The sequence below is a fragment of the Hippopotamus amphibius genome, chromosome 5, assembly GCF_030028045.1.
Source record: "Hippopotamus amphibius kiboko isolate mHipAmp2 chromosome 5, mHipAmp2.hap2, whole genome shotgun sequence".
NCBI lineage: Eukaryota > Metazoa > Chordata > Mammalia > Artiodactyla > Hippopotamidae > Hippopotamus > Hippopotamus amphibius.
The window spans coordinates 159,033,285-159,053,003 of NC_080190.1; the positions used below are offsets into that span (position 1 = coordinate 159,033,285).

The 19,719-nt window shown below is 34.2% G+C and overlaps 1 protein-coding gene across 1 annotated transcript in view; it reads right to left on the bottom strand.

Moving 5' to 3' along the window:
• Nucleotides 1-3,369: 3,369 nt before the first annotated feature.
• Nucleotides 3,370-19,719, bottom strand: part of TMEM65 (transmembrane protein 65) — a 54,214-nt gene continuing 37,864 nt past the window's right edge. Inside the window, exons 4-8 of the mRNA XM_057736069.1 lie at nucleotides 19,088-19,142; nucleotides 17,817-17,859; nucleotides 15,871-15,976; nucleotides 10,498-14,222; nucleotides 3,370-10,461 (exon numbers count right to left, since the gene is read on the bottom strand). Of these exons, the coding sequence (XP_057592052.1) occupies nucleotides 14,121-14,222; nucleotides 15,871-15,976; nucleotides 17,817-17,859; nucleotides 19,088-19,142 (306 nt within the window). The 3' untranslated portion in view covers nucleotides 3,370-10,461; nucleotides 10,498-14,120. The remainder of the gene's footprint in view (nucleotides 10,462-10,497; nucleotides 14,223-15,870; nucleotides 15,977-17,816; nucleotides 17,860-19,087; nucleotides 19,143-19,719) is intronic.

The window sequence follows — 19,719 nt, forward strand, 5'->3', positions numbered from 1 at the left end:
AAAATTATCAATAAATGAATTAACATGAGCAAAGAAAAAAAATAATTTAGTGCTATGAGATTAAGTATCTCCTTAGGAATCCAGTATATGGTAGTCAGTCCTGTTTCACATGAGAAAGGAGATGTGTCTGAAGTTTTCCTAAATGGAGTCCCCATTTCACCCCCATTGGTACTTAGTATTAATATAACTTAACAGCCATCACAATGACAAAGCCATTCCCCATGTAATATCTCTTTCAATCTTAAAACAAACCTGTGAGATAATAAGAGTGTCTAGTACTCATTTTGCAGATGAGCTAGATGACTTGCTTAGGATCAAACAGCTAGTAAACAAAAGACCTGGGGACTTAGGTTTTAATATTATTTCAGTGAAACTGTAGGAGTTTCACAAGACCTTACCAACTTTTCGCAATACACAAGAAAAATACTGAGAGGTTCCAAATTATTGCACTTCAGTGTGGTTATTTTAGGGGTAGCAGTAGCAAAATAACTTCAAACCATGTGTTTGATTCGGGTTATCTTTTGGTTGCTTAACTTTCATCAAAGATTTGTCTGATGGACCAAGATTTCAATATTTAAAGTCACACTATAAAAGCCCAAAGAGAGAGAATGTGGAATGTTTTCATTTTCCCATTACTTCTTAGCTCAAAAATATTCAACAGGTTCCATTTTGTTTTTCAAATATTTAAACACCAAATTGAAGACCGAAGGAAGAGTCCTAAAAGCTGCTATCTTCACTACGACCATTTACTGAGCACTTTCTATATGCCGAGCGTTCCATCAGGCATTCTAAGTATGTAACATCAATCCTCACAACTCTGTGAGAGGTGTTACTATCTCAGTTTCATAAATGGGGACATTTTGAGAGTTCAGAGAGATTAGTCCTCATCTATAAATTCCCAAAGCTAGGAACTGATTAGCTTAGAACTATTGATCCTGAAAGATAAATGCTATTAATATGGCTTCAGAAAAGCAAAGGACTTCAGCTGTGAAAGTAGATTTTCCACTAAAACCAACTGCCAGATCTATAAGCAGCAACTGTTCCCCTCAGAGGCTCAGAGGCTGAAGGCTTAAAAAGAGCATTGAATATGGGTGAGAATTTTCAATCTATTCATGTATTTTTAATGAATTTGCAACTCTCTTATCAAGCCTTCAGAAGTTCAAAATTGATACCAAGGCTAATAAAAAACATAGAAAGAGGGAAAACCTATAATATGCTGCCGTGATAAATACCAAGGACAAAAGAATGAATTAGATATAGCCTTGGCCTCAGTGTTGAGGCATCACAAAACGGATGTGAATTAATGGTATCCACAGGGAGTCATGGGATTGTGGAGAATTTAACCCAGTAATTTAAACTGATGTCTTGCCCTCTAAGATTGCTATATTTCATTTATATTTTTCCTGAATTAGAAAAATTCAATGTTTTTATTTAAAAGGTTACACTAAGTCTTACTGCAGAGTAAAGATTAACTAATATGAATAGTGTCAAAATGACTTTATTGCCCAATATGTTGGATTATATAAAAACTAAAAAACTGTAACATAATGCATTACAAGACTTTAACAGCAACATCATGAACCATGTGGGTCACTTAGAATCGCAGAATTCTGGAGCTTGCAGACACCCAAAAATTGTCCATCCCTCTGATACTGGATGATCCTCAAGGGGTGGGATTTGATCTCATGATTCTGCTGACCTACTTGCCTCATAACCTGGTTCCTTACTGGACACTGAATAAGTAATAATAGGAGTGAGCACAGAAAATCGTTTTTTCTGAATTGCATTTTCAGTTTCTAAATTTTACAGAGACAAGGAGAAAGGATGAATCTTAAATTAGTTAAACTATTTATTAGCTGTCTGAGTGGGAAGAATATTGCGGGAAGATATAATTATAAAACCTAAATGTAGCCGGGATCCGGCCTAGAGCTTTCAGCCTGTTTACAAAACATGCCAAATATAAGATGGCATGCAAAAGGTAACATGTTAATAGCAGATAGGCAAAACATTGGCTGCAATTTCTAGGAAAGGCTAAAGAATTTGGACTAACTTTTGGCAGAGCTGCTCTACAACATACTTTGTCTCTTGAAACGTAAGCACTTAGAAATAGAACTTAAATAAATGAATAAAGTTTATTTTAAGCACATTTAGCATTGTTCTAAAATCTCTCACTTTCTACACAGGAAAATATAAATACGAAAAGCATGGTACTAACCACCACGATGATGTTTTTTTGTGTGTAAATTGAATTTCCCGAAGTTATCTACTCCTTTCTCCAATTGCTGAACATAATACAATCCTATAAAATTTGAATAAGAAAAAAAGAGCCTAGAACTTGGAATCAGGAGAGTTGTATTTAAATGAGGTCTAGCTACTTAAACAGTTTTGCAACCCTTCTCATCTATAAAACTGAGGATTGTATTGCCGTTACCTATTTTGCAATAAAAATGCTGTGCCTATTAAGATATATTCTGATGGCATATCAATAGCTGCTGTTTGCTTTTGCTTGCTATGGAAATTTTGATTTTAAACACTTTGGGATCTATCTTTTTCACCCTACCACGACAATGATACTTTTTCAATTTTAGTTTTTTCCCACTTTTCTTTTACTTCTCTCATCATCCAGGAAAAAAGTCAACAGTTATGACAAAGTGTGTGAGGTCTGTGATCATTGCAAAGGGAAATAAAAGATGGATAAGATACTACTTTCAAGGAACTTAGGTACCAAAAAAAAATGTCCGTGATAAAGCATAATCTGGAAGGATAGATTATTATAATAATGGCCTCCAATGCCTCCCTGTGTCCATGCAATACAACATTGCTGTTCCTCACATCAGAAGGATGAAGTCAATTTCTCCATCCCCTTGAATTTGGGCTGGTTTTGTAACTTCTCTTGACCAGGGGAAGGGGGCAGAAGTCACATTGTGTAAGGTCTGGAGTCTAGGCATTGTGAGACCTCATGATTTCTATCGTTACTCTCTTGGGACCCAACTGCCACACCAAGATTTGGCTAGACTACGGAATGACAAGAAACCATATGGTGAGAAAGATGCCAGTCTTCCACCTATCTATGCCAAAACCTTCTTAGACCCTCCAGCTTCTGCCAGCTGGACTACAGTCACATGACTGAGCCCAGGCAAAACCAGCAGAGTTGACTGCACAGCCAACCCACAGAAATGTGACAATAAATAGTTGGTTTCAGCCACTAAGTTTTGGAATGATAAATAACTGAGACATCTGATAAGCACTATAATGGAAGTAAAAAGTGATCTGGGAATAGGAGTTAGAAATTATTTCCTGCTCAACGGATAGGGGGTGATGGTGGTAAAGAAAACTTTATAGTAGTAATGGCTTTTAATGCTTTCCCTGTTATTCTTTTTTTTTGGTGGGGGGGATATATTTTATACAGATTTATTGCAAATATTTAAAGTGTAAAATGTGATGAGTCTTGGCATATGTATACATCCGTAAACCATCATCACAATCAGGACAATGTGTGCATTTCATCACCCCAAAAGTTCTCTTGTGACCCCTTTATAATCCTTCCTCTGCTTGCTGATCTCTCTCCATCGTCAGGCAACCAGATGTTTGTCATGACTACAGACTAGTTTGCATTTCCTAGGATTTTATATCAAAGGAATCACACAATGTGTACTCTTTTTTGTCTTCTTTCTGTCAGCATCATTTTGAGACCCACCCAAGTTGCTGCATGTGTCAGTAGTTCCTTTTCATTGCTGACTTGTATTAACATTGTATGATAGACCACAATTGGTTTATCCGTTTTTCTGTTGATGGACATTTCCGTTGCTTCCGTTTTGGGGCTATTACAAATAAAGCTGCTATGTACTTTAGTGCATATATGTGGTCATATACATTCATTTCTCTGGCATAAATACCTCAGGATGGAATGACTAGGTAGTATGGTAGATGTATGTTTAACTTTTCAAGAATCTGCTAAGTTGACTTCTACAGTGGTTGTACCATTTTACAACCCTACCAGTATTATTATGTTCCAGTTGTTCCACATCCTCACCAACAGTTGGTATGGTGAGATTTTTCAATTTTAGCCATTTGTGTGAGTGTGGCATCAATTTGTATTTTCATGACTAGTGAGGTTGAGCATCTTTTCACGTGCTAATATGCCACCTATATATTTTCTTTGGTAAAGCGATTGTTCAAATCTTTGGCATATCAACTATACTCCAATAAAAATTTTTTAAAATCTTTGGCATATTTTTATTTTTTATGTTATTATGAGATGAGATTTTATGTATTCTAAATAGAATTCCTTTCTTGGATATATGTTTTTCGAATATCTTCCCCCATTTTGTAGTTTGCCTTTTCACTTTGATAACATTATCTTTGGAAAAGTAAAAGGTTTTTTTTTTTTTTAATTTTGATGAAGTCCATTTATTGATTTTTTTTCTTTTTTAGTTCTTGCTTTTTGTATCCCATTTAAGAAACAACTGACAAACCAATGTTGCTAAGATTTTCTCCTATGTCTTCTTCAAGAAGTTTTATACTTTTACCTCTTACATTCAGGTCTGTAATTCATTTTGAATTCCTTTGTATATTAGTTTAAGGTAAGGGTTGACATTCATTTAGACTCTTTATTGTTTTGTTTTGGGGGTTTTTTGGTGTGTATGTGTATGGATATCAATTTGTTCCAGCACCATTTATTGTAAAAAATACTACCATTTCCCCATTGAATTGGCTTGGCACTTTTGTTGAAATCAATTGATTACATATGCATGGGTCTATTTCTGAACAAATTCCATTGATCCATATCTATTTTTCTTTTGCATATGTCTATATTGTCTTGATAACTGTAGCTTCAAAACAATACTGAAATCAGATGCCTACAGGGGGAAAATGTTTGCAAATGATATGACTGATAAAAGATTAATACCCAAAATATATAAACACCTCATACAACTTTATAGAAAAAAAAATTGAAAAATGGGTACAAGACTTGAATAGACATTTTTCCAAAAAAGACGTACAAATGGCTACAGAGGTACATGGATAGATGCTCAACATTGCTAATCATCAGAGACTAGCAAATCAAAACCACGAGACACCATTTTTTCACACCTGTCAGAATGGCTATCATCAAAAAGACCACAGATAACAAATGTTGGTGAGGATGTCGAGAAAAGGGAACCCTTGTACACTGTTGGTGGGAATACAAATTGGTGCAGCCACTGTGGAAAATTGTATGGAAGTTCCTCAAAAAACTAAAAATAGAAATACCATCTGATCCAGCAATTCCACCCCTGGGTATATATCCAAAGAAAATGAAAACACTAATTCAACAACATGCTGCAACATAGATGGACCTGGAGAGTATTATGCTTAGTGAAATAAGTCAGACAGACAAATACTGTTATTACTTATTGGAGAGTCTAAAAATAAAACAAACTAGTGGGTATAACAAAAAAGAAACAATCTCACAGATATAGAGAACAAACCAATGGTTAGCAGTGGAGAGAGGGGATTAAGATGTATAAATTACTATGTATAAAATATGTAAGCCACAAGGATATATTGTATTGTACAGGGAAGATAGCCAATATTTTGTAATTATAGAGTATAATCTTTAAAAATTGTGAAACACTATGTTGTATACCTGAAACATATAATATTGTAAATCAACTCTATCTCAATAAATAAAGACAGGAAAATACCAAATACAATTGATTTTTATATGTTGATCTTACATCCTGCCACCTTAAGAAACTCATTTATTACTACTAGCAGCATTTTGGTAGATTAATTAGGATGTCCTACATAGATGATTGTCATCTACAAATTAAGATGGTTTTCTCTTCTTTTCCTTCCTTCCTTCCTTTCCCTTTCTTTCTTTCTCTTTCTTCCTTTCTTTCTCTCTCTCTCTTCCTCCCTCCCTCTCTCTCTCTCTTTTTCTTTCTCATGGGCAAGAACATCCAGTACAAGTGAATAGAAATGGTGAGAGTATACATCCTTGCCTTGTTTCTGATGTTAGAGGAAAAGCATTTCAGTCTTTCACTTTAAGTCTGATGCTAGCTGTGAGCTTTTCATAGATGCTCTTTATTAGGGTGAGGAAGTTCCCTTCTATTTCTAGTTTGCTGAGAATTTTTATCAAGTATGAATGTTTGATTGTTCAATGGGTTTTTTTTTTTTTTTGCATCTTTTGAGATGGTCATGTAGAGGAATTAGGTCCTTAAATACCAATGATTGTTCTCCTTACCCCCACTCCCAGCCACCTTCAGAATTCTGTCCTTGGACCTCTTTCTCTTATGTTTCATCTATATATTGCAATCGCTTTAACTAACATCTGTGTGTAAATAACTTCCAAGCATATATGTTTCATCATAAATGCTCAGCTGAAATTGAGACCAATATTCTCAGCTTCTAAACGTACTGTCTACTAGATATCCTCCACATATATCTATGAAGATAAATATGGGTATGATAAAGAGTTCAGTGTCTATTCTCTTCAATTAACTGACATTGAATAGAATTCTTAATTTGAATTTATACCTTTTGTATACTGACAAATATCTTTTAAATGTAAAATCAGAAAAAAATTGGGAAATATCTATTTTTTTAAATATTAAAACCAAAACATTATAATGCAGGATTTCTTAATCTTGGTATTATTGACATTTTGTGCCAGATAATTTCTTATTCAGGGGACTGCGCTGTGCACTGTAGATATTTAGCAGCATCCTTGGCATCACACCCCCTAAATGCCAGTAACACGCCCATCCACTCCTCAGTTATGACAGCCAGAAATGTCTCCAGATGTTCCCACATCTTCCCTGGGGAGGGGGCAAAATCATTCCCAGCTTGAGAATCACTGATGTAGTACTTGCAACAGATCAGTGCTCACATAGAGACCAACTAGAAGAGCCATTTTTAAAAATCTGCTTGAAGGTACCGGGGAGCCTCTAAGCAACTAGGATATGATGGGTTTCCACTGCCTTCAAATAAATAAGCTGGGGGATGTGGTGGTGGATTTAATCATTTATAGCAACTAATGAGAGTTGTGTTGCTCATTCTTTCCCTTTCTGAAAAGAAAACTGTTACTGCATACTGGGTGTATAAGGGCAGATAATTTTTTCACTTATAGGTTATCTGATACCAGAGAATCAGTTTAAGATACTATAGAGAAAATGGCACATCCCAGAATTGAGTGCAATCATTGCATGGAAACTTGAGCCCAATCCCTTGTGGATGGATGTCTTCCAAGATGCCCTTCCCTTCTTCCAATTTTTGGCTATACACTTGGCCATACAGAATGGAGAGATTTACAAGTACCTCTTTCAGCTTAGTATGTTCGTGTAATAGAGGTTTGATACGTAAATAGATGAGTCATGTGGTAACTTAAAAGTTGGTTAAGCCCTTTACCTTTCTTTTTACTTCCTTCCTCTTGGGTAGAGTATGGATATGATAGCTGGGGCTGAAGCAGCCACTTTAGATCATGAAGTGACTTTGAGAACAAAAGCTACTCATGATGAAGCAGGAAGATGTGAACCTGGGTCTCTGATTACTTTGTGGAGCATAACCCTTATATACTTGCCCTGGGAAACATGGCAAAATGTAAGAGAAATAAATTTCCATCTCATTTCAGCTGTTATTTTGGGGTTTGTTACTTACAGCTAAACCTAATCTAAACTAACTAGAAAAGTTCAGGGCAGTGGTTCTCAAAGTATAGAAGTGTGGTCTGAAGACTCCTGATTTTTTTATGGAGTTCATGGTTAGAAGATGAACCACAAACCAATCTACTACAAAATGTGTTAAATTCAGGAGTGACAACAGAATGCGATGTAAGAAGTGATACCGTTTTTATACAGTACTGATACAGAATGGGTTGGAAGTCAAAGCAGAATCAACTACCTAGAGGGAAGAGCATAGTCATGTGGGTAGCAATGATTTCACTCATTAAACAAATCTCTATTGTACATCTACGGTGTGTCAGGCACTGTATGGAGCATTAAGGACAGAGATGTAAGCGAGACAGATGAGATCCCATCCTTTGGGGCACTGACATTTAAAGCACAATTAGTCAGATCTTTTTCCTCTTGTGAAATGTGCGCTCCTTACCTGAGTCAGTATGGAAGAAAGAACAGTCAAAGCCATTAACAATTAGAGAATGAACTAAATTAACTAAGATTTGTTCTAGTCCTCCCAAGTAGGAGTGGGAAATAGTAATGTTTGATTTATATGCTTTTAAAGTAACAGTGTGGGACATAAAACACATTCTAAAAACTGCGTTTTCCATTTCCATCAGTCTGAGGCTGAGGAAAAGAAGAGAAAATAAGGAAGAGAAAACATACATCTGAGACAGGAAGGAGACAGATACAGACACACTGCAGAATCAATACTGCACAGCAAGAATTGTGGGAGTGGGGAGGCTGACATGCAAGAAAGAAAAATCTTTATTCTAATGAAGATGTCTGACAGTTTTCTTTGACTCAACTACCTCTCTTAAACTCCACTTATATCTTGTATCTGCATTAATATTTTATAAATGGTAAAGCACTATATCAATGTATACCCTTCATATTATTAGCAGATACCAAATCTTTACTGAATTTCACACTTCTTGCAGAAAACTTCCTTTGTCCTACAGTTTCTGAGGGTTCCCTTCACCTCCCCCAAAAAGTAGTTCCTTTGAGTTTAACTCTTCAGTCATCATTCTCGCATTTTATCACTTAAACAAAAGGTTTGACTTTTAGAGAAATTATACAATCTACCATATGCCTACTCCATCTTTTTAATCTTCAAAAGTCAATAAAAAATTTGCTGAAATTCCTTTCACTCATAAATTTATCAATAGCATTAACCTATGTATGATGTTATAAAATTTCATATAAATACCAATACAAAACACCATGCGCTTCATATGGCTCTCAGCATAAGAGCAATAGATCCTGAAAGTTCTGAAGCTTCAAAATTAAAATGTTACAAGTTCCTGCTTTAATTACTACTTCATTTCTAAAGGTTAGAGGAGAAAAACTAATTTCAGTGTTACAACTCATGTCAATAACATTTATTACTTTGGTAAAAACAAGTGATCTGTTAGTAAGGTTGCATTATGAGCACACAACAAACCCTAAATTGTTTGCTGACAGGTTGGTCATCCACTGACTTTATGAATTCCAGGGTAGCTTCCCTGTGCTTCTGAGTCATTTCCCTTTACTACTGTCAGTAAATATGCAGGGAGTATTAATCTTAATATTTAAATATTAATATTTAGGCTTAATTCGGAAAACACGAATAATGCAAAACAAACAAGAAAACTTCTTACATGCCAATCCCACTCCTGGGCATGTATCCAGAGAAAACTGTAATTCAAAAAGACACATGCCTCCAATGTTCACTGCAGCACTATGTACAGTAGCCAGCACATGGAAGCAACCTAATGGTCCATCAACAGATGAATGGATAAAGAGGATGTGGTACATATATACAATGGAATATTACTCAGCCATAAAAAAGGATGAAATGATGCCATCTGCAGCAACATGGATGGACCTGGATATTACCATATTGAGTGAAGTCAGCCAGAGAAGAGAAAGACAAATACCATGATATGGCTTATATTTGGAATCTAGGGAAAAAAAAAAAAAGATACAAATATGCAAAACAAATAGACCCACAGACATAGAAAACAAACTTAATGTTATCAAAGTGGAAATGGGCAGGGAGGGATAAATTAGGAGTTTGGGATTGACATACACACACCACTATATATAAAATAGATAACCAACAAACACCTACTGTACAGCACAGGGAATTATCCTCAGTATTTTATAATAAGCTATAAGGGAAAAGAACCTGAAAAAAAATGTATATAAAACTGAATCACTGTGCTGCACACCTGAAACTAACACAACATTGTAAATCAACTATATTTCAATAGAAAAAAAAATCTTACAATGCATTCCAAACTGAAATACATTTCACATGGTGGAGATTTTCTTAACACCAACTTTCTAGAACGTAACATGATGCCTTCTCTTCCCAGATATCTGTGTTGTTTATGTTCTCAGTTGCTTCAGGTCTTCCCCGACCAACCTGTATAAAAATAACCTCCACAAACAACCACTGGTACTTTCTATCCCCTTGTTTCATTTATCTCTGTAGAACTTATCACCACTTATTTAAGTGTATATTTGCTTTCCTATATTCTCCTCCCCAACTCACGCCCCCTAAAGAATAAGCTGCACGATTACACGGATGTTCTGGCTGTTCATTCAGAGCCTTGAACAGTTCCTAGCACATACTATGCAACCAAAAACACAGGATTTGTTAAATGGACTTGGAGATTTTAAGTACAATTCCCTCAAGTTATACGTGAGAAAATAACTCCATAAATACAGAGGCAGAAAGGAACCTGAGCAGAGAACAGACATTACAGAGTCCAGGAAACTGCTGTCCCAGCTGCGTAGTTAAGCAGTTAAGAACACAGACCTTCGCACGCGTAGTTAAGCAGTTAAGAACACAGACCTTCGCACTTGGACAAAACCAGGCTCTAGTCCACTTATGAATAGTGACCCCCTGGGCAAACTAAACTTTCCACGTCTCACTTCACCTGATATGAAATAGGGATAATAACAGCACCAACTTCACATTGTTATTACAGCGATTACACGCAACAACGTGTGTAAAACACCGCAGCACACAGCGACAAATACGCGCTTAATAAGGGGGGCTAACATTACACTTATCATCATCCCATCACATCATCCTCATCTCGCCCAGGCGCCACAGCCTGTTTTCTAATATTTCCCAAATAATTTATGGTAACACTGACTATCTAGTTTCTAAGTCCACACGACTAAGAAGCAGCAAATTACAGAGAGAGAGAGAGAGAGAGAGAGCAACTGCCAGAAGTGAAGGCAGCAAAACAACAGGAGGAAAATGAAAGACTATAAAAACCAAGGTTCCAAAGGTACTGCATTACAGCACAATAATAATGTCCATAAAGATGATGCTTGGCCACTAAGAAAAAGATCACATTATATTACATTTAATACACTCTTAAGATGGCAAGAAAATATAATTCTAAAACTAGGAAGATTTACTTCAAAATAGTTTACACAAACTTTTGGTGTAAGAGATAAACTTTCATTACCTTCAAAGTTCATCTTCTGGAGAAAAGAAGTAAAGTAAATGAGGCGTTATTATATAGAAGGCTAGGATCTCTCTGCTGTAAATAAATTCCCATCAGTGTAACTTATGCCAATCTCTCCATCTAAAGTTTTTTTGACATCCTATTAAATATCAAATTATCTCACAATGGGATCATCCTTCTCTCATAATCTGTAATGTTGTATCTCAACGGTGGACTTCAGGGAAATGGTAAATAGTTCCATTTTACTGTCTCAGTGACATTGCTACAAACCTGTAACAAATCTGCATTTGTTAATCCTATTTCTTTTAAGCTAAGAATAACCAGGGTTTTCTGAGATTAGGAAGAAAATCAAATTTCAAAATCAAAACCACATTCCAAAATTTCTTAAAAGGTATTTTTCTTTGTTCAATTCCTTTGTAAAAACATTGGTCACCATTTAACATACAGTGGCAACAAAATGTACCCAATTTACATGCATAAACAAGTCAATAAGTCATAATACACGGACAACATGAATTTCAAACAAACAGTACTGACGCAGCTCATGTTGCATTTAACCACAGTTATAGTTGCTCCCAAGAAAGAAACAGCTAATATGAGAAATAAGAATTCCAGTTTCAGTCTGAAATAACGTTCCTTGTGACAAGTAGTATGAAACAATGATTATATGAAGTCATTATCTTAAAGAGAACCAATTTTCAGAAGTCACTTTTTGCAAAGCACCATACTAGTAGAGAATAAGAGCTTGAAAAAAAATGTGTACCTTAGGTTAAGGACAAAGGGGCTCCATTTTTTTTTAAACTAATTACCTAAATGATGCAAATTTTTATTGTGTCCATAAACTAAAACACTTTTCAATATGAAGGTTATATATTCCATATTTGACATCTTAAATAATTCTACAGATGTTCAGCTAGAAAGATTCTGTAGGATTGGGTTATTTTCATGAGCAAAAAACACAAAAGCACTAATCAAAAGCCCTTTCTAAACTCACAGGCAAGGTTTCTGGATACGAGATTTAATTAATAAAAGGAAAATTTAAGCACCACAATAAAATACATTTTTAGAGAACAGAAAGGACTGGCAATATGGTTAGGGACAAAAGCACTTAAACAGTTACCAAAAAAAATTTTTTTATTTTAAATAATCACTCTAATCCTATCACCTGAAATATTAAAAAAATTTTGGTGTGTCTGTGATATTATGTGGCAGATACAAACCACAATTCTATTTAAGATGTCAAGTTTTATCATTCTAATTTGATCAAATGAGACTGTCATATTATTTGTACATAATAAGAATGTTATATATTTATTTTTATACTGTATGATTTATTTTTTCCCTCAAAAATCTATGATTTATGATGGCACTAAAATCATTTTGAAGTACACAGAAGGGAATTTATGACAAATTGCTTCGTGAGAAAAAAATAGTTCCTCTGAAAATAAGAGTTCAAAGTAAATACATGCAAATAAAACTTTAAAATAAGGTAGCTGTAAATAGAGCCATCTTTAAGTTTCCCTTTTTTTGTATCTATTTAGCAAAATAAATAATTTCAGTGGCCCAAACAGTAATTTTAATTTCTGTTTTTCTCCTCCGTGATGTGTTCAACTACTCTTACAATTGAGAGTAATTTTTTAGCATGTGTAACAGACCACATGTTAACAAATTTTAAGGGTTCATAAAATTAAAATTTATGATTCACAAGTATAGATATGAATCCTATCTATGTCTAAGGCAGATAATAAGACTGGACATAAGGAACTTCAATCAAGAATATGATTTAAACACCACAAAAAAAGAAAGGGACCAAAAAAGGGAGAGTTTCTCCTTATATATGTTTTGACAACTAGGCTATATATAGCAAAAAGCAAAATATAGAATATTTGTTTTTCACCTCAAAAGAAGTTATCCAGAAATAAAATTTGCTAAAGAAGATAAAACAATATCAGGATTATGTGTATTCAAACTCATTCAATTCAGATGAGAAGAAAACACTGGGGCGTGGGGCAGGGAGAGAAGCCTTCCCAACAATATTATTTGTATCTCATTAACCTTACAATAGCACCTCAACTTCACCACTTATACCATGAACCTTCTTGACAGTTTCCATTTTATACTTCTGTGAAAAAAATTTTTTAGCCTCTTAATTTTCCAAGTGTCATGTCAAACTCCTTAGTTCACCTTAATCCCACAATCCCCATTCAAAATACTCTAAAATAACAACTTTCTTTCCCTTAGAAGTCAGAAATCACTATGTAATTATTCAAAATAGAGAAATTAAAAGTAAAAAAAACCTCAAAATAATACACTTGTTAACATATGTGATTTTATGTAGTAGGGAGACCACATAATTGTTCATCTTGATTAATCTCTGGCTGTTGAGAAAATAAGGTCTGAAAATTAAAATGAGTGATAGGTACTTAAAATACTTAAAGTCTCTGTCCAATCTGAATAGATGTGAGAGTTTTTTTCAAATGACTGAAATTATATGATTGTAAATGTTTACTGTGAAACAATACAAAATTGATGTTGCCAAAAAGAGTAAAAAAAAACACCTTTAACTGATATTAAACATTTTAAGTAATTTGGAAAAAATCTTAAGGTTGAATTGTAACTGCAGGGAATAACAACAACAGAAAATGCTTTCATGCACGTACACATGGTAAGTAACAAATAGGCAAACCCCAAGTCAGTACAGCACATCAATGACTGATACTTAAATGATATTTTGGTATATAAAGAAAGAAAAAGAAAAGGTTAAATGTTGACTGCCATTGATGAAAAAGCATTTCAACAATTTACACAAAAGTTTTTTAAAAAAGATGTCCTAAGAAAACCAAATCACAATAAGTTAGTGTTTTCCATAATACATGCTGAATTATTTGATCCCGTATCTATACACTGTTACTGTCTTAATTCCTAAATGTTGTGACAGCATATTTAATAACTGAGGTACATTAGTTTACATCTTTTTATAGGTATCCTAAGCAAGTTAATTTTTCTTTTCCAGTTTTTCATCATCTTCACCTCCTCCAAAGAAAATCAAAGGAAACATTCCTAGAATGCAGCCAATAGTCACCCCAACAGCTTTGCCCTATGGAAACAAAAGATTTTTTGAAAGTTATTTTATCCCTATAAGAGGAATCCTTGCTTAAGTACCTATGATAAAAATTACTATGTACTGTGACTGTATTTCTTTTGATCATAGTAATTTAAATATACAAATAATGTACAAAAAAGGTTCTAGAACAAATAATATGTAAAGTTCAAAGCAACCAGGAAAAAACTTTGTTTTCAAATTGCCATAAAAATAACATTAGAGAAGTATTCAAGCAGAAAAACACTATTTAAAAATGTCAGAATTGACAGGAAGAAAGGAAAAATCTCACCAAGTACTTTCAACTTATTTGGGTTTGCTACCCTTTGTATATATTCCTTTCCAATATTTATCCCCATGTACACCTAATTACATGTAGGTCTAATCATTACGTAAACACAGCTTTGTTTTCTGTCTTACTCCTTCCCCTCACAGCCACACGTTATAATAAACTCTTTTCCAAACTGTTTCATGAACTTAATACAAAAATTTCTAAATTCCACTGAACTGATGGGCCGCTAAGCTAAGTAAAGTTCTCCATTGTTGTTGTTGTTTTTGCCACACCAGTGGCTTGTGGAATCCTAGTTCCCTGAATAGGGATCGAACCCAGGCCCCCTGCGATGGAAGCGCAGAGTCCTAACCACTGGACTGCCAGGGAATTCAAGCTCTCCTTACCATTAAAAATCATTGCTGCCTTTTCACCATTGTAAGTAATAGAACAGACATTTCTGTGTATAGTTCTTCCTCAATGATTTATTTAAAAATCAAATATGAATATTTGTGCATAATCTCAGGATATTGCCATGCTATCTATTCTACAGAAAAATGCAAATATGTATATACACATTGCAATATATGTATACGTACATGCAATTTTTCTGTGACCTCACCTACATTACAAAATTTTAATTTTTATAAATGATTGTTAAATGTTGCATTCCTATGATGACTATTAAGGTTAAACACTTTTCAATTAAGTTTCATGTCTTCATTCCGACATTTACTGAGAATCTACAAAGTATCAAACTCTATGCTAGATACCCAGGGAGACAGACAGGAACTAATCAGATGCAGTCTGTCTCTCCCGCCAGGAACTTCCAGTTAGTTATCATGCCTTTCTACTTACTAGTCAATATACTTGCAGTTCTCTCATCCACCTAGTAAATGTCTCATCTATAATTTTAAAATAAGGTTAGCTCTAAACTCACCAAGAATTCTCCACACCAAAAGAAATTTCTCTCCACGGAGAGTTAATTCTTTTCCTGGTGCTTCCGCTATATCTAGTGCATAAATCTATTACTGAATATGCTGCACTAAATTATAATTTGTTTAATATGTCTGGTTCTTTACCTACACAATCCTCAAAAAGAACTATAGTTTATTACTCATTTTATGTTCTTCAGTCTCAGCACATAACTGATACTCCTCAACATTAAACTGAGTCATAAAAAGAATTTTTCAAAAATTAAGTACAAAAAATAGTCAATAAAAAATTATTGTTTTTCTGAGACCTGCCAAGGCTTGGACAGTTTTTGTTAAAAGCTCCACTCAAATCAATTTTAGCCTTGAATTTCTCAAGGGATTGAATTATACAGTGTCTTGCTGTGGCTACCCAAATTCATCATAAATCATATATCATACTTACCAAATGTGTACTAACACGTGTTTGCCACATGTCAACTTGCTTTGGTGTAAGATCAGGAATTGACAGGCCTAACCTGGAAGCCAAAGCTTCAACGTAGCCTGCAAGTCTTTAAAAACACAAGAGGACAGAATATAAGTTTTTAGAGAGACATACAATGTCCTCACATAGGAAAAACTAATTACTACAAATATAATTCTTTACGTAACTTGCAGTCTAGAAATGGTGTAAACATTCTTTTACAACTTTCATCTTTATTGTGTATAAGTATATTTGGTTTAAAATTTTTCACATTGGCATATTTAATACATAGGTAAATTAACTGACTTAGAGTAATTATTCTCTACCATTACTCTAAAAAGAACAATTCAAGGTATATAAAAATTTTTACAATTATAATTTATGCACTTATTCCAAATTCAAAGAAAAGCACTTTAACATATAAGTTAATAACTATCAGCAGAAAACAAAAATTTCTAAAATTTATCAGATTGATATACAAGAAAAACAGCCTATAATTTTCAGGGCAATTTGAAGTTTTTATCAATTCTCAGTAATCATATTGCTTATTGGATACAATCTTACTTAAGAACTGTAAGAAAGAAAAAAAACTGCCAATTAAACTATGCATACCATCAATTATAAGATGGATCCCAATGTCAGATACGTTAAGTTCTAAAAACCTGTGCAACCCAGATTGATAAAATTTGTTACTTAATGCTATTTTTAAAAGGCAGAGAATTTAGCTCTTAAATATAAGACTCCCAACAAATCTTTTTCTCTAATAAAAAACTGTTTAATGATACAATCTAAAATTAAATGGCCTTAGAGATATATTAGATCATTTGATTCTATTAAATATAGAAAGCTATCACAGTAGCTATATAATATTATCATTATTAACCTTAATGTTGGAAACTGGGAAATGGAATGTTTAAGGGGTAACATTGTAGGTTTATGCCAGGAATTCCAATAATGTAAAATTTCTGCTTTGGCCCAGAACAAAGAAACTGTTTTTTAACATTAGTTTTAACCCCAAATTCTAGTGCAGAAATCTAATATATAGAGTTAGATCACATATAAAGCTGTCTTTCCCTAGACTATAGGGCTAAGTAGATTTCTACTAGACAAACCCAAAACTCAAAAGTTACCATTCTAATGAACCAAAAAAGGAAAAAAAGAAGAAAAAGAACCAGAAACTGAGCAAGAGAGAATATGTTTATCACAATAATTAACGCCAACTTAGTCTAATTTATACCTCCCAGGCTTCTTCAAGCTCAGGAAGCAGCCCAGGCCATCTGCCGCTTAGAAGAAAGAATGTAAAAACAGAGAGAAAGCTGGCCTTTTCCAAGTAGGCATCCTCAGTTTGTTTCACCATTCCTGCCACATGGAATAAAAAGAGCAAAAACTAGCCATGTATGTTTTGGCCGTTATGCTCTTTGAAAATTCCTCTCTCTAGAAAACACGCCTGTTCAGTATCCTCACATTTGAGCTATATTTCTTATCTTTGGGCTTAGTGGGAAGGAGGTGGGAGTGAAATAATGATAGGGATTCTTACTTTTAGTCCTGTCTCATCCTTGGAAATGTTTATAAAATACATATAAACATTTTAGTAGATGAAAATTCAACTCTGCTTACCTTATGGTAATTTTAGAAAAAATTTTGCACATAACAGAATTGCTTGAAAAGATTATTAAACACAAATGACAGGTCCCCATCTCCAGAAACACTAAATCTGCATGACTGGGATTTGAGATAGGCAACTATATTTGACACATATCAAAGATTTAGTGCTACTGATTAAGAAACATTAAAGTTAAAAATTTAGTTCTAAAACACACATGCAAAAATAAATGTCCCTTTTAAAAATCCTTCTCAATTAAAGTAGAATGGCGAAGAGAAAGAGAGTAATTACACACATGCACAAATGAATAAAGGAATGAACCTACCCAAGACCAGCTAGATCTGACACAAGGTTTCCCAAAGCAGCAGCTAAAAAAAAAGAAAAAGAGACAAGTGAATTATTACATAGAGGTCAGAAAAATCACTATATCACCATGTAATCAATAAACACTGATCTGGAAGAGTTAATCACATTTCTAAACTACAATGACAATATCCAAAGTAACATTCGATAGCTCTGAATCTCAAGATCTCCAAAATAAAACACAATATTTCTGAGATTATAGTATTCCACCTCCACCAAGTAGTAGGTTTCTTCTATTGTGGCAGCCAGTTTCCATTTTGGTTTCAATATTAAAACACCTGTACTAAATTGTGTAGTTTAACTTTCAGATACTATTTAAGGGAACTGGGGTACTTGAAAGTTAAAGAGTAAAGCTATATGTACAGCCATGACATTCAAAAAAATCAAGGAGAAGAAATGTCTCTTTCATTAACTCATCTACTTCATGTGCTCCACAGAATAACACACAATCATTTCCAGATTTCGCCATCATGAAGGGTACAGTGGCATTTGGGGGACGAAGAAGGAGGTAGAACCAAATTAGATTTTCAATCTTGTATCTCCTTCCTTGATTTTTCTACCCAACTTGAAAATAATTTGACAGAGAAAAAGGGTTGGAAGTTTTCACGGTAACACTGAATTAAGAGAAAAACATTTTTTAATATACTCAATCTAGTAGATTATTGTTACCCATTAACTAACATAAAGTGCCTAAACTTCCTCAGAAAAATATGTGCTACATATAAAATTAAAAATTAGAGGAATAGGGGCTTCCCTGGTGGCGCAGAGGTTAAGAATCCACTTGCCAATGCAGGGGACATGGGTTCGAGCCCTGGCCTGGGAAGATCCCACATGCTGCGTAGCAACTAAGCCTGTGCGCCACAACCACCAAGCCTGTGCTCTAGAGCCTACACGCCACAACTACTGAGCCCCTGTGCTACAACTACTGAAGCCCTAGAGCCCGTGCTCTGCAACAAAACAAGCCACCCCAATGAGAAGCCCTTGCACCACAACAAAGAGTAGGCCCTGCCTGCTGCAACTAGAGAAAGCCCATGCATAGCAACGAAGACCCATTACAGCCATAAATAAATAAATATTTTTTTAAAACTTAGAGGAATAAGATTAAAAAGTTAACTAACAGACATCTCAGTGAGTAAACTCATTCAAATAAAGTATCCTCTTCTAAACCCAACCTACTAAAATGTTTCATAAATATACAGACAATGCAATAATAACATTACTATTATTAAATACCTGCCATAGTTGAAATTCCCAAAATAATTCCAATAGATAACTCAATATGGGTTCCCTGAAAAATGATTACAAAGAAATTAATCCTAAAAGTTAAAACTGAAGTGACCATAAAAGAACAGCAAAACATTAATAAAAAGAGGTAAAACAATCAGTTACTACAACAAAATTATATACATAAAATATGCATAAACATACACATATACTACAGCAATTCACTTTATTAAATATAGCGTTGACCAAAAAGTTCGTTCAGATTTTTCTGTAAGAGGTTATAGAAAAACCCGAATGAACTTTTTGGCCAAACCCATATATGCATTCATGCAGAAATAACATCAATATTTTATTCATTAAAATTAGGCTTTCATAAAAATAAAAAATAGCAACATATCAATACAATTCATCATTAATAGTCTAGAATTTATATTTTCTTACCACAGAAAGGTGTTTTAATGCTTTTGAACACAAAGACAATCAACTTACCTAAAATTTAAATTCGGAATGATACAACTAGACTATTGATATTTACCCTATAAAAGACTTAAAAGACAGATAAAACTAGTTTTTAGGGGCCCAAAAATTCAGACTTCAAAAATTATCCTTAAACACTTGTCCTTTAACCATTAAGTAAAATG